The sequence below is a fragment of the Geotrypetes seraphini genome, chromosome 4 (genome assembly GCF_902459505.1).
Source record: "Geotrypetes seraphini chromosome 4, aGeoSer1.1, whole genome shotgun sequence".
Lineage (NCBI taxonomy): Eukaryota > Metazoa > Chordata > Amphibia > Gymnophiona > Dermophiidae > Geotrypetes > Geotrypetes seraphini.
Genome location: NC_047087.1, coordinates 41243974 through 41268547, shown reverse-complemented (window position 1 = coordinate 41268547; position 24574 = coordinate 41243974). Strand labels below are relative to the sequence as shown.

The following is a 24574-nucleotide window of genomic DNA, read 5'->3' as shown; positions in this document are numbered from 1 at the left end:
GAACTTGGCATAAATATTCTTATTTCTTACCTCTACTGCTTGTTTAATCAAGTTCATCTGAGGCTCCTGCTTTGCTATGATTTTCTAAATAATACAAAATTAGTACGTAGGATAAATAGATATATAGCTGTATTTCAAGGATAGAATATAGCAATACATAAAAGTATAGTAGTATATTCAAAATATTTTTTTTTAAAAAAACAACTTACCAAGTGAGAGTCTTTTAACAATTGCTGAAGACATTTGGTGTAAAGTGCATTAACAGAATCCTTAAATAAAAAAAAAAAAAAATCACAAGATATGGGATTCAGAAATAAATCTTTTTCAGTGCTTCATAGACTGCAAGATCTTTTTAGAATCCATCACATCAAACACACAATATATTTCCTAATAATCTAAGCCATCTGTTCAAGTAGACTTCCTTATTCCTAAAAGCAGAACAAGGTCAGGGCCCAAGTGCACACATTTTATAATCATCATAGCAAGGATGGTAGGTAAAACCCATCAGCAGATAATTGCAACAGATGTTCTCTTGAAGAAGGAATAAATTAAATCACAAGGGCAAGGCTGAACTTGTGCAGCAGAAACGGTGAAAAACCATACTCTAAAACAGTGCATCGCAAACTGTGTGCCCCAAGATGCCAACTGACTGCTTACAGGATGTGCCTCTCACAGGATGCGCCTCTCCTCTGCTCCTTCTCCTCCTCTCCTTCTACAGCACCCCCCACACTGGCGGTAATAGGAGGCTCAGGGCTGTGGCTGGAGAACATCCACGCATGCGTGGACATTGATGTGATGTCACACATGCGCATGATGTCATCACATTGACGTCCGCGCATTTCTGGATGCCCTCCAGCTGCAGCCTGAAGATTAGTGTGCCAGCAGCTTAAAAAGTTAACGACACACTGCTCTAAAATAAAGAAATTGTTTCAGATGCTTGCCAAATTCTCAAACTAAATTCTTCATGCCATAAAGGTAAGAAACCAAACAGCATAAATACTAGACCTCAAAAGAAACAGCAAAACATTTTAGCAGTCTGGTGGCAACTTCCTATGAAATCTACACAATCATCCACTTACCGCTTCAAAAGATTGGCATTAGAAACTGTTAAATAAAATATAACTGTATTGACTGAATAATCCCCAAATTATAACTTTCAATGTACCATATAATTTCTCAGACTCTTTCTTTCATATTCCTTAAGTGTACCGTGGAAGGATGCGATGTTTTTGTCAAATTTTTCATTGTATTTCCCTATAATTTCCTTCACATCTTCTACTGTTTTGAGAAAGTAACAAGATGATGCAGTTGAAGATTCTTCTGAAATGAAAACAAATCATTTATGTTGTCAAATGCATATGAAATGAATGCTTAATTACCTAACATTAACATCAAAATAAATTAAGAGGCAGACTTCTGTGAGTTTCTTTACTTATTAATGATAATCATAAGATTTTTCATACCATTCTTTATAAAAAAAAACTAATTCATAAAACATTAATGCTCCCTTTTACTACCGCGCTGCTCCTGACGCTCATAGGAACTCTGAGCGTCAGGAACAGTATGTGCCATTCAGCGCGGCTCCCAGCGCAGTTAAGTAAAAGGGGGCCTAAATAAGACGGTACTGAATATTGATATTCAATTTTGTCCAGAATACATTATTCGTATTTGGCCGAATAGCGATTTAAATTCAAATATGAATAATCCGGGACTCCTCTCTGATTTCACATTGCTTCTTTTATTATTTGTTATGTTAAAGCTCAATGCCCATTATTGCAATTGGTATTCGTATTTGGTCAAATATTTTTTTCTAGACTGTCACCTCTTTTAAACATGCCTGTTCATCTGTATTGTGACTGACCGATTCTGCATGACTAACTTTAAAAATCAGTATCAAATGGAAGTACCTTACTTATGGAAATCCCTTGGTTTATAAGGGTGAAACTATGGGGCTCATAATCAAAACATCCAGATGTCCAAAAACCTGCCTAAGTCGACACTTGGACGTCCTAATCAACAAGACGTACAACTACCAATTTTTGAAACCAACATTTAGGTATACATTTAGACAGATGCTGCACAATGCAAACACAAATCCATAAAATCACCCAAAAAGCATTCTTCACAATGCGAAATCTAAGAAAAATCAGAAAATTCTTTAATAAAGACCAATTCAGGATCATTGTCCAATCCCTTGTGCTAAGTATTGTAGACTACTGCAACAGTCTTTACTTACCTTGCCCTACCAACACAATAAAAAAACTACAGACCATCCAGAACACAGCCCTCAGACTCATATACTCACTCAGCAAACACGACCACATTACCAATGCATACTTAGAATCTCACTGGCTACCAATAAAAGCAAGAACACAATTCAAACTCTACTGTCTCATTTTCAAAGTAACCCACGGCACGGCACCCAGTTACCTAAACAACCGTTTTCACTACTACCTCTCACCCAGAAGAAGGAGAACACAGAACCTTTTCACCTACCCACCTCTCAACGGTACTCGTCGTAAGAAACTTTACGACAACCTTCTGGGGACACAGGCAGCTAAAATTGACGCTGACATCTCAAAACTACTGACCAAAACAACAGACATAAAAGAGTTCCGTAAAGAAATAAAAACACTACTGTTCAAAAAATATCTCCCATCACTCTAACCACCATCCAATGAGTTCCCAATCAACGCCTTTGGAAACACCCACCTATAGTATCTCTTTGTCTGTGATCTAGAATGTACTGTAACTCTTTTACACTACACCCGATTTAACTTGATTCAGTTGATATGTATTACCTTCTGTGATATGTATTATCTTCTGTTATATGTATTATCTTCTGTGATATGTATTATCTTCTGTGAAATTGAAGTATCATAATTCTTTACTGTTCCTGTAACTTACTCTTATCCTGAAATGTAATTCTACTGGAATTGCCCAGATATCTTCTATATTGTAATCCGCCTAGAACCGCAAGGCACAGGCGGAATAGAAATCCCTAATGTAATGTAATGTAACATTCTGAACATCCAGTAAGACTTCTAAGCCACTGTGTGTCCAAAGCGCAAAGGGGCGTGTTGGGAGGAGTGTTATGGGTGGCGTTTAGGGGGGACTTTGGGAAGGTTTAGACTTGGACATCCTGGAAGGATAATTGAATGTTTTGGCAGACATCTTGGATGGAACGTATATGTTTTGAGTTATATCTGCTTTAAAAAGGGTACAAATGTTAAAAAGGTACCTAAAGTGACCACATAACCACTGCAGAGATAAAGTAAAAGACCCCCCCACACACACTTCCCCTGAGCTCACTGTCCCCCTCACACCCCACAAAAGATCAGAATACAAAAGTACATACCTATCTCCAGAACAGAAGCACCTGGTATAGGAAAGCCTAGTAGACCTACACACAGGTGTCTTAAGTAGCCTGGTGGGTGTGCTAGTGTACCATAGGAGAGGAGAAGCAAGTCCCATAAGCCACTCTAACCACTACATTTATGGTGAAGTGTGAGCCCACAAAAACACACCCAAAACCTACTGTACTGCCATATAGATGACACTTGTAGCCAAAAGAGCTATTGGGGTGATAGGTGGATACTGTAGGTTTTGGGGGCATTTGGAGGGCTCACCGTACACTGAAAGGGGGTTCTGGTGAAATATGTACCTGGCACCCTTTATGTGAAGCTCACATTAAGATGGCTCACTTCTGTTGGGATGTCTCCATGGCCAGTCCATTAAGATGCTGGTCCCTCCAAAGTGAAATGGGCTTGATTTGGAAGTTTTGAATAAAGGTCATTTTTGTATTTGAAAATGGCCAAAAATGTTGGACGTCTTAAGGACCAAAACGTCCAAATAGTTAATTTTCTAAATAAACATTTGGATGTTTAGCGATTTTGAAAATAGATACTTTCCCACCCCAACTTCTGGATGTCTTGCGAGAAACGCCCAAAGTTGGACTTAGACGCACTATTGAAAATGTCCCTCCATGTCTTTTTGAAGCAAGTTCTTTGCTATGAAGAGCTTTGATTGTTAGAAGTGTTGATGGTTGATGCAACATATATTGTCTTAACTCTAAAAACAAGTTGTTAGGATTAGCTGAATGTTTAACAGTGTTTCAAAGAAGGTGATTTGTTCATTTTTTTGTAACCAACGATTAGCTGCATATCTTCCTGAAGCAGCAATAGCGAAACATAGTTCAAGGACTGAAGATTATTATGAGGGGATTGCAAAATAGGTAGTTCCATCTGAACTAGAAAAAGTCAATTTATTGAAGATTCCATGATTACTAAGAATGAATTAAGATTAGAAACGCTCCCTATTTCAGAATCATTTATCGTTAACTAACAATGGTCACAAGCTAAATATTCTCTTGGTTTGTCAACCTTGTTATTTTCATTAAGATCACTATTCATTTTTTTATCTATTTATTTTGTTATTTGTTGGGGTTTTTTTGGGGGGAGGGGAACATGTTTATATAACAAATACTCTAGTGACTTGTACGGTCTGTGTCTGTGCATGGCCGTTTGGAGGAGGATGGGCAGGGGAGGACTTCAATGGCTGGGAGGGTGTAGATGGGCTGGAGTAAGTCTTAACAGAGATTTCGGCAGTTGGAACCCAAGCACAGTACCGGGTAAAGCTTTGGATTCTCGCCCAGAAATAGCTAAGAAGAAAAAAAAAATAAAATAATAATTTAAATTGAATCAGGTTGGGCAGATTGGATGGACCATTCGGGTCTTTATCTGCCGTCATCTACTATGTTACTATGTTACTATATTTGGAAGTTATATACAGTTCCCTCTAAGCTGAGCAGGAGTCTTCCAATTGCATTGCTGCCATTGGGGGGGGGGTGCTTCAATATTGTATTCTTAACGGCTAGGAGACTGGCAGGGTGCCTCAGCCTTGCAGAGCTTGTCTGCCCCAGAACTTCTTACTGGCAGGATTGTAGGTAGACTCCCCCTACTTACCTTAGAGGGAACAATAGTTATATAGATATAAGCATACCTTCCCTCACCCCCATTTTTACAAAGTCCTGGATAGTTGCATATTACATTTTAGATCTTATGAACAAAAATCAAAAGTTGTACCTAGGTATTATAAGTTTGACTATAAATAAAATCACACATCTCTCTTATAAAATGTACTACAATCTACAAGAGAGTCTCCTAATCCTTACCCCTCTACCTTAAGACTGGAAACTGATTGTTGTCTACAGCTTTTACAAACCAAAGGAAGAATATTGGATTTTCTCTCTGAATGCTATAAAGTATTCTCGTTGGTCTTTTGATAAACCAAGAATGCAATATATAAGCTTAAGATTAGATATGGTTCATCTACATCAGTGGTTCCCAAAACTGTCCTGGGAGACCCCCCAGCCAGTCAGGTTTTCAAGATATCCCTAATGAATATGCATGAGAGAGATTTACATATAATGGAAGTGACAGGTGTGCAAATCTCTCTCATGCATATTCATTAGGGATATCTTGAAAACCTGACTGGTTGGGGGTCCCCCAGGACAGGTTTGGGAACCACTGATCTACATGGTATAAATATAGAAATAAAGTGGCATAGCATGGTACTATTTGTATTTTTGAGCAAAACAACCGAGTTATTTGTTTTGCGAGATACAAATAATTAAATGTAAATTTAATTAATCACCCTTTCAACTAATGAACAAGAAGCAGGAAATGTACTAGCTGATGTATTGCTGCTATATTAACCGATGTGCTGTACATTTTCTATTCTAGAAGAAAACATGGTGGACAGAGCACATCTATAAAGTGCTGAAAGTCCCATTTAGTCCCCGAGGCACATTATCCTACACTGAATATCCTGGAGAGAATTTTGATATGGATATCCTGATAAGAACATCTTTTTTTTTTTGTAAATCTTTATTCATTTTCATCTCTTACAATAATCAATCAAAATAATTTTTACAAATCACTTGACAATCTTACTTATAATCATTAAAGTATAAAAGAATCCCTTCCCACCCCATCCATTAACAATAAATCAATTATCAAATATCATAATTCCCAATCCCAATCCCACCCCACCTATATCTTATATCTTATAAGAACATCTTGATGTGGATAGAACTGTAGATGTACAATCAAACATGAATTTCTCATAGCTATCTACTATTTTTTATAACTTCATTAAAAAAAAAAAAATTAGAAGCGGACTGGACCTACGATTATATTTCCAAAATCTGAGTAAAAATCAGTTGTATTCCAGGTTCACTGGTTTTATATACAATGGTCCGTTAATCAGTGCAGTGAGAGTCTTCTATTAGCAAAATCAGTGATCCCTCAATCTAGGTGTGGATCTTCGCGGTTCAAAAAAATCTTTGCTGATGGTTTTTTGACTTCTACTCAAATCTTTTTTTTTTTTTTTAAATGTACTTCTTGTATCAATAAAATAAAAATGAGCCATTTGTAGTTCAATTCAAAGAAATAAGCAACTCTAGATAGTTGATACCACGAACATGCAAACAAAATATGTTCTTAGACTTCATAGGACCCAAGGAATGCAATAAATTCCAACTATGTGTCAGGAGCCAGGAAAATATAAGCATATTTAAAAAAAGCTACCGAAACACTGTTTATTCTACCAAATGAAATATCTGGGTTGAAACTGATTTTACAGTTATGGGGAGGTTGTGCTTTTATGCTGTACTTTGATTAGGAATTTTTATGTTATGTTTTTAGGATTGTATGTTGGTTTTATGTTGATACAGACAGTCCCCGTTTTATGATCATCCAACTTATGTCGAACTCACTTATGAACAGGGGGGGAGTCCTGCTCTACCTTCGGTGTCCCAACACGTCGCTCCCCCTCCCTCCATTCTCTGCCCCAAGTACGTGCCTGTCTCTGGCCAGATCTCTCCTCCTTCCAGCCATAGTCATTTCCCTGCACAAAGCCATGGGCAATGGCTCCTACGTATATCCTGCTGCTGAGCCGGAAGTTTCCCTCCGATGTGGGAGGAACTTCCTCTGACCTCAGAGGGAAGACTTCTGGCTCAGCTGCAGGACATGTGTAAGAGCAACTGCCCGTGGCTTTGTGCAGAAAAATGACTGTGGCTGGAAGAAGGAGGGAGCCGGCCACAAGATAAAATACCCACTGGAGGGAGGCATGTACTTGGGGCACAGAATGGAGGGAGGGAGGGATGGAGAGAGGGCGTGTTGGGACTCTGGGGCACAAACTTCGACAAAGGATGGAAAGAAGGAGGGAGGGGTATGAACTAAGGACACAGAATGGAGGGAGGGAGGGGAGCATGAGCCATAGGATGAAAGATTGGAGGGAGTGAGGAAAAGAGATGCTGAGATGGGGGAGGGAATAGAAAGGGTGAATTGGATGTCTGAGAGGGAAGAGATGGTGCACATGGAGATGAAGAAAGAGGAGAATTGTTGGGCATAGGGAGGGAGGGAGAATTATTGGACATGGTGGTGGGAGAGGAGTGAGATAGAGATGAATGGAGAAGAGAGAGGTGAGAGGGAGTAATGTTGGATGTGGTGGTGGAGAAGGAACAGTGGGATGGATAGAAAGGGATGCAAGAGGGGCCTGAAGGAGGAGGAAAAAGTGGGAAGAATACTAGGATCTGAGTTACATACAAATGCAACTTAAGAATGGTTTAAAAAAGGGAGTCCATTCTTAACCTGGAGACTGCCTGTATAGTATGTTTGTTGACTATATTGTGTATATTGTTTATATTGTGTATCTTTTGTTACCACTTTGAATTAAAGCAGATTATAAATTTAAAAACCCCCAAAAACTGCACCTATACAAATACAAGAATATTTTTAATGGATATTCTGAAAATCTCACTTGTCTGTGGCTCTTTAAGAACAGACATGCCTACCTATGATCTAAATCAGGGGTGTCCAACCTTTTGGCTTTCCTGGCCCGCATTGGATGAAAAAAAAAATTTCTGGGGCTGCACAAACACTAACACTAGCTGATGAGCAAAGAAAAGGTTGAGCAGGTCCCAAATTTGCACTCACTAATATAGATGTACATATCTAACAATAAACCTTCATAAAAAGCAGTAATACTTAACCTGACTGACTGATCCTCCATGTGCACCGCTGATAGTGGGAGCAGCCACAGGCTTCCGCATCCCCCCTCTGATCAGCAGGGATATGCGCTCCTGGTTCTCCCATTCACTTCAATTAAAGCTACGGTGAGCCTCTTCAGAGGTGAGCCTCATCAGAGCGGGGATGTTAAATCAGCTGTCAGCAGCGCATGTGAAGGATCATTTAATCAGGGTAAATATTACTGCTTTTTTGGCCTCCTACTTTGAGCTTAAGCTCCCTAAAAATGAACGTCTCCCCTGCTGTAGCTAGTAGGGATCCCCAAGCCTCACCAACAGACGGCCACCTCCTCCCCCTCCAACTTCCCAAGTTCTGCAGCTGGCAGCAATATTGCAGAGCTGCTGCATTCCCTCTCCCCCTTGGCTTTCATGCATGCATGAAAGCAGGGGCAGCTTGAGGATATTGCCATTGGCTGCAAAGCTTGGAGATTTTGAGTTACCAGACTGGAGGAAGATGTCTTCAGTTGGCAGGGCTTGGGAATCCCCACTAACTCAAGTATTTATAAATTGCACTCAGGTGGGGAGAATCTTTGGTGTCCATCCACTAATTTTGGGCTCTAGTCCTTCCCCAAAATCAGCTGTATACGACTATGCCACTGAATACAAAAATAATTGTGATTCACATATCCCAAAGCTAATATATTCCAGTTAATAAATTCAAAATAAAACAATTTTTCTACCTTGTTGTGTGGATGTTTTGTTTTTCCATGATCTTGGTCTCAGTTTCTCTTATCACTTTTTCTCCATCTTCAACTAATTCTCTTTCCAGTGTCTGCTGTCCATTTTTTTTCTCCTCTTCTCTCGTTCCATTTCCTTCTTACTCCTGTCCAACGTATTGATTTTTCCTTTTCAGCTTTCTTAACTTTTTCTTTTTTGCCTCTGTCCACTCAAATCTGCCTTTTTTCTCGTCCTTTTTCTTTTAAAATGTTGAGCTACCTCTCAATTTTCCATCTTCTCTCAGTCCCTAGCTCTCTTATTTTCCATTTCATTCCTTTCACAGCCTCCTATTCCCTTCTATCTACTCTCCATTACTACATTTCTACCACTGTACTCACTGCTCTCTCACTCATCTTGCCATCTCCCTTTTGACCTCATCCACATGGCTCACCACTTTAAGAATCCCCCTCCCTCTCTCCTCTGGTCAGGCTATAACTCCCTGTCTTTCCATCTCCTAGCATCTTCTTATCCCAGCTCTCTTCCCTCCTGCCCTCCCATGGGTCCATCTCTGCTCATCTATCCCCATGATCCAACATTTTGCTCTCTCTCTTTTCTGTTTTTCTTCTTCCCTCCTCCCTTGATGCTGAACAATGAAATGGAGGGGAAAAAAAGAGATGCTGCATCTCTCTGTCTTCCATTCACAGGCCTAACATTTATCCCTCCCTTCCTTCCATCCCCAGATCCAACTTCTCTCCCTTTCTCTTCCCAACTGCCCCATCCCATCTCTCCCCCTGCCTGCCTGCCTCCCTTCCCCAGGTCCACCATTTCTCCCTTTCTCTTCCCAACAGTTCTCCCTTCAAGTATCTCTTTTCCTCTTCCTCTACATCATCCCAGATCCAACTTCTCAGACCATTGCCCACCATCTCTCTCTGTGCTCTGTTTCTGGCCCCATAAGTTCTCCCCCCCCATGCCCAATCTAGCACTTCTTTTAATACAAGTCCAAGAAGCTTCCTTGGCCCAGTATGTTCTCCCCCTTCTCTCCATGCCCATGCATCTCCCACCACCATGTCCAATAATCCTCTCTCTCTCCCTCCTCTCTCTACCCAACAGTTCTCCTCTTTTTTTCATCTCCCCATGTGCACCATCTCTTTCCCTAGACAGACACCCTTTCTATTCTCTCCTTCACCTCAGCATCTCTTTCCCTTACTCCCTCTATTCTTCCATCCTATGGCTCATGCTCCCCTCCCTCCTTCTAAGTTTAAAAAAAAAAATACCACATAACTTGTAGAAGTGGATTTTATACAACAGCAGGTCCTCCTCCATGTTTAAGCATGGAATAAATCAGCATTGAGATTTTGCTTCAGAGCAGTATTGTAAAAAGCCCTTGTTTCTGTTGTGTTAATTGTGCAAGGCATGGTACTTTGTATTTTTGGGAACCATCATATTTCGTAATCTAATATGTGATAAATATAAAGAAACCAAGCAAATTTGGCTAGTAATATGGGGAGAGGAGGACACCTCTCACCATAAACTCCGGAGAGAAGGAGATGGAAGAAAAATCTTATTGTGACTGTTTCATTCAATATCCACAAATTTCCGGAGTTTATGGCAAGAGGTGTCCTCCTCTCCCCATATTACTAGCCAAATTTGCTTGGTTTCTATTTAAGTTTGCAGCAGTTTCAGGTTTTTGTTTTTTGCCTTTGTGGTAAATATAAAGAGCCATCCATGATTGTGGAAAATCTTTGTTCATGGCACATTGTCATTCTTGGCTAAGCAATAGACTTCAGAGGGTGATAGTAAACGGTACCCTCTCCAAAACTTCAACGGTGACCAGTGGAGTGCCGCAGGGCTCAGTATTAGGTCCGATCCTATTCAACATATTTGTAAGTGATCTGACTCAGGGGCTTAAAGATAGAATAACATTGTTCGCCGATGACACCAAACTCTGCAACATAGTAGGTAAAAGCACTTTGCCCGACAGTAAGAAGCAAGACCTACTTCTACTGGAACATTGGTCCTCAACTTGGCAGCTTGGCTTCAATGCAAAAAAATGTAAGGTCATGCACCTTGGCAGCAGAAATCCATGCAGAACTTACACACTAAATGCCGAGACCTTAGCCAAGATTGTAGCAGAACGGGATTTAGGAGTGATAATCAGTGAAGACATGAAAATTGCCAATCAGGTAGAGAAGGCTTCATCCAAGGCTAGACAAATGATGGGTTGCATCTGCAGAAGCTTTGTTAGCCGGAAGCCCGAAGTCATCATGCCATTGTACAGATCCATGGTGAGACCTCACCTGGAATATTGTGTTCCATTCTGGAGGCCACATTACCAAAAAGATGTGCTGAGAGATGAGTTGGTTCAAAGAATGGCCAACAGGATGGTCTCGGGGCTTAGGGATCTCCCGTTTGAGGAAAGGCTGAATAAATTGCAGCTGTACTCGCTCGAGGAACGTAGAGAGAGGAGACATGATTGAGACGTTTAAATATATCACAGGCCATATCGAGGTGGAAGATGATATCTTCTTTCTTAAAGGACCATCGGCCACAAGAGGGCATCTGCTGAAAATCAGAGGAGGGAAATTTCATGGCGACACCAGGAAGTATTTCTTCACCGAAAGGGTGGTTGATCATTAGAACGAACTTCCACTGCAGGTGATTCAGGCAACCAGTGTGCCAGATTTTAAAAGTAAATGGGATACACATGTGGGATCTCTAGAGGGGTAAAGTCGAGGGGGTGGGTGATTAGAGTGGGCAGACTTGATGGGCTATGGCCCTTTTCTGCCGTCACTTTTCTATGTTTCTATGTTTCTAAGAACATTCCTGTTGGTGGTTGTCTTGGCAGGTCCAGCATTGGGCTCCCTTGCTGCAGTCCTCCGCGTGCAGCATTGGCTCCTCGAGAGCGATTCACAGCTGCTTCAAAAGCCTTCTCGCATTCCCTTCCTTCTTTGCCTCCGGCGAGTGTTTATTTTATGGTCAGCTCCCTTGTTGCAATCCTCCGCGTGCGGCGTCAGCTCCTCGAGCACGATTCACGGCTGCTTCGAAAGCATTCTCTCTGACGTCGTGACGTCAGAGGGAACGCTTCTGACACAACCGCAGATCGCATGGGAGGAGCCAACGCCGCACGTGGAGGATTGCAGCAAGGGAGCCGACCATAAAATAAACACTCACCGGGAGGCAAAGAAGGAAGGGAATGCGAGAAGGCTTTTGAAGCAGCCGTGAATCGCTTGCAAGGAGCCGGCCAGAAAACTAAATACCCACTGGAGAGAGTCACAGAAGGAAGGGAGGGAGAAGTTGGGCTGCACGAAACCCCTTGCTGGGCCGCATGCGGCCCATGGGCCGCGGGTTGGACACCCCTGATCTAAATCATTTGCAAAATGTTAGGGCATTCTGTATTTCAATGGCCTCTACTCTCTTCTGCAAGTATTTATATAAAGCACCAATATAATTTGAAAATCTGTCATCCAACATTACATACCAGAACTTTCATTCTTTTCCAGAGGGCGAGCTATACACAATATGCTGAAGCTTTCTTCTTTTTCATTGTAGAATGTTTCTTCAAAAAGGACAGGTACTGAGCAGTTAAAATCAAAACCAGAACCTAATTTTATCAAGTTGCTTTGTATATGAATCTCCTATAAATAATAATAAAAAAAATTGTCATACTAATAGATTTAAATAAAACCTTCTGTAGTTTCTCTATCATTTAAACCTGAAATCACATGTAGGACAAGAGGTCTGAATATAAGTCCTTTTAGTCTACATATATTTTTGTAAAAGGTCTCTGGCTAAGTTTCCAAACTAGTTCTTCTGCAACTTAAGATAGCTAAGCTAAGGATGATTGTTAAGAGCAATTTTGATTTTTGTAGTGAATAGGCATCATTTTTCTTTGATAATATACATAGGGGGTAGGGGGATTGGAAGATAAGATGTAGCGAAATTGAAATTTTGAAGGAATATGATAGTTTTAATGATTGTATAGAAAGATGGGAGGGGGAGGGTTTTTAATTAATTTACATATTAAGAATATAATGTATGATATTCAAGTGTTATACGATAGTATTTCATGTTGTTCTTTTTGTGCACTTGATATAAGTTTGAAAAAGAATAAAGAAATTAAAAAAAAAAAGAGCAATATCTGGTAGGCATGATTTAGACCTGTAGAACAGGATGCTGGAAGAAGCTATCAAGCACATCACCCCATCTCAGGTTTTTTATTGCAATGACCAAGTTAGGAATAGTGTGACAGAGACTACTATAAGAGTAAGAAAATTTTGAGGCAATTAACAAGTGGGCAAAGAATGTGAAGCACGGTTCAAGTTTCAAGTTTTAAGATTTGTTATCTACGCAATATCATATTTCAATGCATATAACATTTTAAAAGGGGAGAACAAAACAAAACATTGAATACAAATTATATACATTCTAATACAAATGATATACGTTCTAATACATAACTGTTACAGAAGGCAAGAGGGATGAACTACTTTAAGGTTTAAATTTTTTTTTTTTTTTTTGCTGATAAAGCAAAATAATTAGATATCACTTACCAGATTTCAATGGACAGATTTTATTGTGGTCCCATACCAGGAACCCCATTTACTGCTTCTCTGCAGCCCTCCCCCACTGGAGTCTCATTCACTCTTTCCAGGACCTTCACCAGATTTTTGTTTATTGCTTTCCTCCACACTTCTCTCCAGAATTTAAATAGAGAAACTGCCATCAAGCATCCTATCCAGTATACTTTCCTTGTAAAGGTTTTCACCACTAGGAGTTGCAATCCTGCTAAGTCCATGGCTCAACATAGCTGTTATACTTGCAGCTCTCAGTAATTACATCTAACTGAGCTCAAAGCTTACAAATCGATAAGATGCAATTTTAATTAATAAATTAAGGCTATAAATTATATGAAAACTCAGAAGTAGTACAGAGAAAACTGCCATCCACCACTATCTATTGGTACCTCAAAATTCCAGAGTTCCTGGTAGGGCAGCTAAGAAAATGTGCTGTCAGAGGAACTTTTAGAAAACTCCTCAAAACACAATTGTCTGTTAACGCTTTTTTATAGGGTCTGATTTGGCCCAATTGAGAATTAGCGGTGAACTTAAATTTTGATGATTTGTCTCTCTTCTGTACTGTTTTAGGCATTATGTGTGTGGATATACCGTAAACTGCCTAGGTACTAGATGGTATAGAAATTTTTTAAATAAAAATAATAAATAACATGATTGCTGGGTTCTTAGCTTACAAACCCCCTCTTTTACAAATGCATAGCGCGGATTTTAGCACCGGCGGTAATTGCTGGGTCTCTTCTCCCTCAAACAGAGGAGATTGAGAGGGGACATGATCGAAACATTCAAGGTACTGAAGGGGATAGACAGGTTGTTCACCCTCTCCAAAGTGGGGAGAACGATTCTGTACAAACATAAGGAAGTTCTTCTTCACTCAGAGAGTGGTAGAAAACTGGAACGCTCTTCCGGAGTCTGTCATAGGGGAAAACACCCTCCAGGGATTCAAGACAAAGTTAGACAAGTTCTTGCTGAAAAGGACGTATGCTGGTAGGGCTAGTCTCAGTTAGGGCGCTGGTTTTTGACCAAAGGGCCGCCACGTGAGCGGACTGCTGGGCATGATGGACCACTGGTCTGACCCAGCTGCGGCACTTCTTATGTTCTTATGCTTCAACGCTCATAGAATTCCTAGGAGCATCAGAGCAGTTACCGCTGCTGTTGGCGCTAAAACCCACGCTATGCGTTCGTAAAAGAGGGTGCAAGTGCAGAGAACTGTAATTGTTATGTCGATCCACTTGGTTATATGAAAATAAGGGTCAAGATAGGAAGGATTTTATCCATTTTAAACTGACCCCATTGTACCAAAATACATTAATCCCTTCACTCTAATTCCTTTACATGTGCATAACATAAACATAATTATTGCCTAAAAGTCAGAGAAAGCTCAAGATAGGATGGATAAATTGAGTCTTGCCTGCTAATTTTTTTCCTTGAGTTCCTCCAGATGCTTGGGTTATGCCCTCCCTCCAGCAATTGGAGATCGAGAACTAACACATTAGGTTGTCATTCTTTAAGAATCTGTGCAGCCTCCTAGCCAGTCAGTGTTTATGTCAATGTAACTCTTTATTTACCACTATACCCTCCAACCGGGATCCAATGCAGATTATAAACAACCAACATAAACAAAAAAATGCTTGCCAAATAAAATGGTCTTCAATTATTTTACTGAATACTAAATAATTCAACTCGGTTCTAAAGATTAAAGGTAAAGAGTTCCAAAAGGAAGTCAGAGAAATCAGAGAAGTCAGAGAATCAGGGATTCTCAAAAAACGAACGCCTCTAGAAGTATGAGTGCAAAGTGGCAATTGGCTTTGCAGACACGAAGAATATATAGACAGGGAACACAAACTTAAATATTAATTCTAATGTTAAAACCATAAAATTTTTTGAAACACGAAACACACTAACAGTATTTGTCCATGTGTTGGAAAGCAATGTAATTTTCGTAAGATTTAACACACTCAAAACCCTAGATCCCATAAATCAACCAGGCCAAACTGTTCTGAATAAACTGAAGCTTATGCAATAACTTGGTAGACAAACCACGATACAAAACATTTTGATAATCAAGGTGAGGCCAAATCAAGATCTGAAATAGTAAGGCATAATAAAACAGAAAGGACCCAAGAGTCAGGCAGAGCTCTGGAGTAGAGAATGACATGGTGGCTGTTACCTGCGGCTAGCCACGGGTAACCTGCCGAAACAGAAGAGAAAAAATAGTGGTCGCTACGGGGATGGAGACAAGGCCATTCACCACCCCGTGGAGCTGATTACGCGGTCTAGCATCCCCGTCCGATCACCGCATCCTGCGTCCTGCTATCTCCCTCCCTCCACCTCACCTTAGGTGCCAAATTTAATTATTCTTCTTCCAGCGGCATGCTTTCAATAAGTTGCGCGCACGGCTGCTTGAGTTGTTGAATCTTCTCCTCTGACGCAACTTCCTGTTTCCGGTTGCGTCAGAGCAAAAGATTCAACAATTCAAGCAGCCGCGTGCGCGACTTATTGAAAGCGTGCCGCTGGGAAAAGAAGAATTAAATTCGGCACCTAAGGTGAGGTGGAGGGAGATGGCAGGACACGGCGATCAGACGGGATGGGGTTGTTGGACCGCGCAATCCATGATCGCGCTTGTTCCCTCACACTAGGAAGGAGGGAGTGAAAGGGAAAGAGATGCTGGGCCAAGGGGATGAAGAGGGAAAGAAATATTAAACCCACAGCAGGAAAGAAAGGGGAGGACAGGCAGGTGAGCCAGATGCTGGAAGCAGGAGCGAGGGGGGGGGGGGAGAAAGAGGGAAAGAAGCTAAATGAGGTTGGAGAGAAGAGACACATTGGTGTGGAAGAGGAGAGAGGGGAAATCGGGACATAGGAAGGTAACAGAAACAGAGGAGAAATTATGTGCATGGGGGCATAGGGACAGAGACATAAAGGGGGCATACATGAGGATGGTATATGGACACAGGGAGGGGGCAATGCCAGATACAGAGGGAAGATATTAGAAAGGGGAAAATAGGAACACAGAAGCGAGATGGTTTGTGCAGATGGGATCAGATGGATTGTGGGGATGGGACGGGGACCGAGTTTGCAGGCTCCGGCAGCTTACACAAATTACATTGTAACGCGCCACAAATGTTAAGAGGGAGGGAGGGAGGGAGATGGTTGGACCACGCGAGGGGTGCTGAAAAAGGTGCTGAGAGGAAAGGAATCAACAGACGCTGAAGGGGGGTGGAGAGGAACAGACGCTGAAGGGAAATGAGGAAGACAGAGTGGGGAGAAGACACCGGAATGGAAATAGGAAACAGAAAGTGGGGAGAAGACGCTGGAAGGGAAGAAGACAATGATGCCAGACTTTGGGGGGGGGAGCGGAGGGAAGAAGATGGGTGCCAGACCAACTGAAGGGGGTGAAGGGAGAGGCACAGTAACAGAGCAAATGGAAGATATAGAGAGAAGACAGTGGATGGAAGGAATTGAATGAGAAGATGAGGAAAGCAGAAACCAGACAACAAAGGTAGAAAAAAAAATGTATTTCTTTCTTTTTTTTTGCTTTAGGATAAAATAGTATATTAGTTGTGTTGATTAAAATTTATAAACAAAGCCCTGCCAGCTGAACATCTCTTTCTCTAGTTCAGCAGCCAGAACTTTGATTTATAAGGAAGGAATAAGCTAAATATTGCAGTACTGAGGCTTGTATGGATGCTGCGGGGACAGTGATCATGGGGACAGGAAGGGGACAGTGGTTGCGGGGACGGAGATGGGGCAGGGACAGTGATCAAGGGGATGCGTTGGCGACAGGGACGATGGTCGCGGGGACGGGGTAGTTAACAGGGACAAATTTTTTCCCAGTGTCATTCTCTACTCCGGAGTCTCAATGCATGGATGAGATGATGGTGAAGGAAGAAAGGGTTTAGATTTGTTAGGAACTGGGTGAGATACTGGGGAAGGGAAAGCCTATTCCACAAAGATGGGCTCCACCTCGTATGCAAATGCCAGAAGCCTAAGAAACAAGACAGGAGAGTTAGAAAATATTGCACTAAATGAAAATATAGGCATCTCTGAGACCTGGTGGAAGGAAGATAACCAATATCAGGATATAAACTATATAGGGTAGATTGAATTATACGTTAAGGAGGGCCTTGAATCGGACTGAAAATTCTACAGGAGCCAAAACACTCCTTGCTATGCCTATGGGTAGAAATTCCATGTGTAAAAGGGAAAAGGATCGTGATAGGAGTGTACTACCATCTGCCTGACCAGGGTTAACAGACTAATGCTGAAATGTTATCAGAAATTAGGGAGGCTAACAAATTGAGTAACACAATAATGGGTGATTTAACTACCCAATATTGACTGGGTAAATATTACATCAAGGCATGCTAGGGAGATAAAATTCCTTGAAGAAATCAAGGACTACCTTATGGAGCAGCTAGTTCAGAAATCGACAAGAGATGAAGCAATTCTAGACCTAGAATATTTTTCGCTTCATAAGATGCACCTGACCATAGATTTAGAGGAGGGGGGAAAAAAAAACAACCACCCCATTCTGAACCAAATTCTCCCTGCCAGGTTCTGCACCCTATATCACAGAACGAAGTTCAGAGTTCTCTATCTCCACCTGCTGATAGATGGACACAACCGACTCGCCTGGATTTGCCTGCTGCGGATAAGGAAAAGCCGTTACTTTGGATCTGATGTTAATGAGGGTCAAACATCTCATGAATGCAAAAGACCACCTCAAGCTTTGTCCTGATGGAATATGAAATATCACTTGTTAACTTCTCTTATCTCATGAGTCAGGGATCAAGTATTTTAAAACATGGACATTATTACCTTTCCATTTAGTGTCTGAAAACCATCTTCCAAAGGTTTCAAAACGTAAGAGTCAAATGGATATGTTGAATAGAAGTTACTTGGCAGGCTCTCTTTACATGGTACCAATACCTAAATAAAGAAAATCTTTGTTAGACAAGAAAACAGCATGCCCCAGAATGGGAATCATGTGCTCAAAGCAAACTGACGTATATACAGATCAAAAACATCTCCTGAACATTCTGAAAAACAAGATATTTTAAGCAGCATAAAAAATTAAGTCTCCACCCTAATAAAAGCAATTCATCCAAGGTTTTCCTACCTACTCACCTCCATGTTGACAGTGGTTAAGTTAAGACATACCAAATCCAGGGCTGGCTTAACCATGAGACAGATTAAGCAAGTTAAAGAGCATCCTAATGGTTAAAGCAGTGAGCTGAGAATCAGGGAAGCCAGAGTTCAAAGACCACTGCTGCTTCGTTGGGAAATTCCATTGTCACAGGTAGAAGCTTATGTTTCTAAGTCCGTGCTTATCCATGTTTTAGTGGCTGTGATCACCCATGATGGTGGCCAAATAAAATTGTGTGTAACCCTCCGCACTGGAGATGCAGAATAATAAGGTATTTATGGAAAGTCCATCGGGTGACAACTCCAAAGATGGGTTTTGTGACCCCATTTAGGGTCCTGACCCACAGTTTGGCAAACTGTTAGCTAAACCCTTTTGGAGACAGTTTTATCTTTGGTACCTGAATGAAATTGATCTTAAACAGAGAAACTCACGAGCTAAATCCAACTTCTCAAAAAATACCACCAGGACAGTCTGCAGAGATTTTCAGCTGTATTACCCAAACAATGCTACTGAAAACCTGTGTATAGTGCTGGTTAGCAGCACCTGCTACCTGGATATTAAGGGCCCAGTATTCAGAGCTTAATCTTTCAATTGTAGCAGCAAAAAAAAAAAAAGTACAAGAAGTCTTGTAGGAACAAACAGCACTATAAAATCATGTCCAATATTCAGCAATTAACCAAGGATAAACATAATGCATATTAGCATGTAAAAGGGGTGGTAGATTCAGGGGCAATGTTAGGAAATTCTACTTTACGGAGAGGGTGGTGGATGCCTGGAATGCGCTCCCGGGAGAGGTGGTGGAGAGTAAAACTGTGACTGAGTTCAAAGAAGCGTGGGATGAACACAGAAGATTTAGAATCAGAAAATAATATTAAAGAATGAACTAGGCCAGTTACTGGGCAGACTTGTACGGTCTGTGTCTGTGTATGGCCGTTTGGAGGAGGATGGGCAGGGGAGGGCTTCAATGGCTGGGAGGGTGTAGATGGGCTGGAGTAAGTCTTAACAGAGATTTCGGCAGTTGGAACCCAAGCACAGTACCGGGTAAAGCTTTGGATTCTCGCCCAGAAATAGCTAAGAAGAAAAAAAAAAAAAAAAAAAATTTTTAAATTGAATCAGGTTGGGCAGACTGGATGGACCATTCGGGTCTTTATCTGCCGTCATCTACTATGTTACTATGTTACTATAAATGGTACTGCCAGGCAGACTAGATAAAAAAATGAAGGAAGATAAATACCATTTGGCCTATGTAATGCATATTAGTAACACATCTTCTTTCTGTTAATATACACAGGAGTCCGTATATTAGGTAATGTACCAAAGCAGTGTCAGACATCTAGGTGGGTTAGATGAACCTGCCCACAAAACAGAGGACTCAAAAGAGGCCTCCTATCGAGCCACCACGTCCACTCTGTAGAATCTTGTAAACGAATGAACAATAGTTCAAATACCTGTTCTACAGATCTCTTTGGGTAAACTGCCTGGGACTCTGCCCATGAAGACTCCACACTTCTGTTCGAATGAACTTTCAGAGAAATAGGTGGCTAATTGCTACACCCAATGTACTTCAATGAAATTATCATGCAATTAAATGATTATATGAGCAGGATCAATAGATGGATGTTTGATAATGGGTTGTGGCGAAATGTTGAAAAAAACTGACATAATGATTGTAGGTGAGCAGCAGGAATATCTTTGGCCTAGTCGCATTCTCGTAAATGATCATCCGATTACCATTAGTGAAGAGATCAAAATGCTGGGGGTAATCCTCAATGTAAAATTATCTTTTAAGTCTCAAATAACTAAAGAAGTGGAGGCTGCATACTTCGTAATCAGAAAGTTGCTCCAACTGAAAAGAGTTTATCATTTTGGGATTTCAGACAAGTCTTACAGACACTAGTGTTCTCAAAGCTTTATTTCTGTAATAGCATTTACCTGGGTCTTCCATCTAACCGCTTAAAAGCATTACAGAATATACAAAATTCCACAGCATGAGTCTTAATGGGAGCAGCATGGTATGAAAATATTTCACCAATTTTAAAGAAATTACATTAGTTGTCAATCATTGGGTACAGTTTAAGATTTTGAAAAGAATCCATCTAGGGATATATGACACCCTTCCAGACTATCTGACCAAATGCTTGAAAATATATAAACCTAATAGAGTTTTGAGATCAGAAAATAGGATGCTGTTAGATGTAAGAATAAATAATTAAATTAAATATGCCTCCACCAGAAAGTCTTGTTTTTTAATTGCGGGTCCTGTGCTTTGGAATGGAATGTCCGGAACAATATGTTTTTGTAACAATGTAGTGCTATTTCAAAAATTACTTAAGGCTCATTTTTTCATCTTAGCTTTTAGCTGTCCCTCTGACATCCAATAAAATGTTTGAGAATATTCAACAAAAAATTGCAGTCAATGTAAACAAAGCTAATTGATGTTTGTAATACATTGGAAAATGTATGGTAAAATTTGACCTCTACTGTGTATATTTACTTGTAAGCTGCTTAGGAGATAAGTTCTTTAAATAAATAAATAAATCTGGCAATAGAAGCCTTGGAAGCTGGTTTGCCTCATCTTGACTGACTGGTTAGAACAAAAAGATGGTCAGAAAGTCGAGTCATTGGTCCTTTCCAGGGAGTGGAGTAAACTCTGCAATATCTTGTCTTGTTAGTCGAATCCATAGGATGAAATGCGGGCAAATTAACCTCTTGGTTGATGTGAAAGTCTGACCTTCGGTAGAAAGGAAGGGCCCATGTGCAGTGAAAACCCAGCCTCTCTGATCCTGAGGAAGGGCTCTCTGCAGGAAAGAGACTACAAATCCAAGATCTGTCTTGCTGAGACTATTGCCACCAGAAATACTGTCTTCACTCTGAGATCTTGGAGAGGCTCATTCAGGGACCTAGAAAAGGTTATTCAAGATGATATCAAAATTTCGGGATAGAAAAGGCTGGCGCAACAGAGGCTGTAACTTGAAAGCCCCCTTTAAAAACGGGGTCACATCCGGGTCAGATGCCAGCGATAGCTTTCTTCCTCAAGCTCAGAAGCACAAGAGACCTGCCACCTGGATTTTGAGAGATGCCATTACTAATCCTTTTTCTAGTCTGGCTTGTAGAAATGCCAGGATTACAGGAACTGGTGCCTTGAAAGGCTCTACCTGATCTTTGGTGCACTAGAGTTGGAAAGCCTTCTAGGTCTTAGCTTTAAGCCAGAAACGTCAATGGTTTTTTTTGCTTGAAGAGTCAAAAATGACTACCTCCAAATAAACCTTGCAGATTAGGCCGTGCGCTCAAGAGCCATGTATTAAGACCAAAGTGCTCCAGGTTCTCCACAGGAATTGGACCCTGACTGAGAAACCCCACATGAATTGGTAGCTTGATTCATCTGTCTCACTGGAGATGCATACCAAGGCCAGCTGGGGGCTACCAGGATCACCAGCCCCAGGTGATTTGCAATTCTGCAGATGACCCGGTTCACCATAGACCATGGAAGAAATACATATAGAAGCCTCTTCTCCAGCCAGAGTTGAACCAATGCATCTAACATTATACTTCTTGGTTCGTCTCTTCAGCTCTAGAAGCGATTTACCTTTGCATTCTTGGCTGAAGCCATCAAGTCTATGGTCAGTCGTCTCTAGCATTGCACAATGAGGTTGAACCTCTTTGGGACAATGACCACTCCCTGGGTCTAGAGTCTGCCAGGTGAGAAAGTCAGCCTGTACGTTTTCCACTTCAGCCCTGCTCTAGGATGAGATAGCAATTCTGATATACACAAGAGGCCTAAATTTACCAAAAAAAAACATATGACCCAGAATTGACAAGTAATATTATTATCAAAGTGACATACCTACAATTAAGGAAAACTATTATTAGAACATTACTTGGCATTTTAACAAGACCAAAAGCATAGCAAATTCAATCTAACATTTTACTTACAATGCCATGAACTTCTGCAACTTTACTGCAAAGATCAGGACGCCGCTTTTGAATTGCTAGGTAAAAAGGATTTTTTAAGATGTCTTCATCATACATAGCCATATGAACTTCAGACACTGCAAAGCAGAGAATTTCCTGCAAGGAAGAGAGGAAAGTATTATAAAACAATGCAGACAATTGTGCCATTTATTCCCCATGCTGACAAATGCTTGCTCAGTCTGTGATATCTCATTTTGATAACTTGTTTGCACACAAAGAAAGCTGGAAAGCATTCTTCAGACACTGAATGTCACACAAATACTGAGAAATTTCTTGGTATGACAAAAGCAAAGTTATTCATGTGAGTAACTTTGCTTTTGTCATACCAAGAAATTTCTCAGTAGCAGGTGTTCCAAGGACAGCAGGACATACATCACCATAGTTGGGCAACATCATCTGATGGAGCCTGGCATAGATGCTACCCAGCGTTCTGACTTTTCTAGAAGCTTTTGGAATGCATGGGTGCCTTTCCATCCACCTTAATTGTGCAGGACCAGCAGCTGAGTGCGAAAGCTTAGAAAATCCTCTTGTGGGAGGAAAGAGGATCTGTGGTAATTTATGTCCTGCTGTCCTTGGACAACAACTGCTATAGGTGAGTAACTTCACTTTCTCAAAGGACAAGCAGGACAGCATTTACCACAGTTGGGAACCCCCAGATACCGGTTAACAAAAAATTAACAAATCATAAACAACAGAGACTTGTAGCAGACAAGGCAAACCAGCAACCTATTAAATTAAAATTTATGTACAATTCTGTTCTGCAGGTGCAATCTGGAACAGAACAAAAATGGGCCTAGGAGGATGGAGTTGTATTCTAGACTCCAAACAAATTCTGCAGAACTGCTTGACCAAACCAAATTTTGTATTGGGAATCTTGCTTAAGGTAATAGTAAGGAGATGTTAGTGTGTGGACTGAAGACCACATTACAGCCTTGCAGATTGGAGGTTGACCACAAGCGAGTTACCAACACAACACAGTCATGGCCAACATTTTGAGCTGTGAAATGATAAAGAGACAGTCCAGCTGGGGCATATGTGAAGGAGGTGCAATCTGTTAGCTAATTGGATAAAGTGTGTTTACCGATGACTGCCCCCATCCCGTTTGGGGCATACAAAGCAAAAAAATGGGTGAACTGTCGATGGGTTTTAGTCTTCTGCAGGTAGGAGACCACGGTTCAATTGCAGTCCAAGGGATGCAGAGTGCCTTCACCAGGCTAGACATGAGATTTGGTGAAAAGCACTGGCAGAACAACTGACTAAGATTGAATTCAGATTAAGATGGTATTTAGGAATGTTGCAGAGAATCACTCTGTTATAATGAAACTTTGTGCAAGGTAGATCAGCTACTAGAGCCTGAAGATCACCAACTCTGCATGAAGTAACCGCCCCCAAGAGCAAAACCTTCCAGTTAAGTTCTTTAGATGGCAAGTACTAAGCAGCTCAAAAGAAGCCATCATCAGCTGGGTGGGGATGGCTGAGGTCCTACGACATTGTGAGAGGTTTGACTGGGGACTTAGTCCACAGCAAACCTTCTATAAACAACTAGAGCAGGGGTGTCCAACCTTTTGGCTTCCCTGGGCTGCATTGGCCGAAAAAAAATGTTTCTGGGGCTGCACAAACACGCAAACGCTGCAGCAAGACAGAGGAAGGAGCCAGCAAGACGGTAAACACCCGGGGGAAGCAGAGGAAAACACTGCATAGCCCTTGACCGGGGCCGCACAAAATACTTCACTGGGCCGCAGGTTGGACACCCCTGAACTAGAGGATGTACAGAGATGGGTTTACCTTCCACATGCTGAAGGTAAGCTCCAATTGCAGCAAGGTAACCCCTTATATAATTGGTTTTGAGTCCAAACTCAGAAAGGTATAAAGGCATTCAAGCAGTTTTGGTGTAGAACATGAAAAAAGAATCCAAAGCCTTGTCCTCTCACTAGATTGCAAAACTCTTCCACTTGAAATATGACCTGTTTGAGGAATATTTCCTAGAAGCAAGTAGGACCCAGAAGCCTCCCTCATGCAACTGAAGGGATGCATGTTCTATGTTCTCAAAATCTAAGCTGTGAGGGCCAGGGAATGAAGTAAGGATGCAGACAAGACCTCTCATTCTAAGTTGTGAGGGTCAAAAAGCAATCCAGTCTC

General features: G+C 41.2%; 1 protein-coding gene across 6 annotated transcripts in view; it reads right to left on the bottom strand.

The window, feature by feature from the left end:
* The window catches only part of ANKRD27 (ankyrin repeat domain 27), a 141304-nt gene that overhangs the window by 112230 nt on the left and 4500 nt on the right, over nucleotides 1–24574 (bottom strand). The window contains exons 2-7 of one of the 6 annotated variants that reach the window (XM_033940966.1): nucleotides 22397–22531; nucleotides 18136–18246; nucleotides 12225–12381; nucleotides 1166–1320; nucleotides 210–269; nucleotides 31–84 (exon numbers count right to left, since the gene is read on the bottom strand). In XM_033940966.1, the coding sequence (XP_033796857.1) occupies nucleotides 31–84; nucleotides 210–269; nucleotides 1166–1320; nucleotides 12225–12381; nucleotides 18136–18246; nucleotides 22397–22498 (639 nt within the window). In that variant the 5' untranslated portion in view covers nucleotides 22499–22531. Of the gene's footprint in view, nucleotides 1–30; nucleotides 85–209; nucleotides 270–1165; nucleotides 1321–12224; nucleotides 12382–18135; nucleotides 18247–22396; nucleotides 22532–24574 lie in introns of those variants that run through there. The other 5 variants (XM_033940967.1, XM_033940972.1, XM_033940969.1 and 2 more) reach the window with 5 other exon arrangements.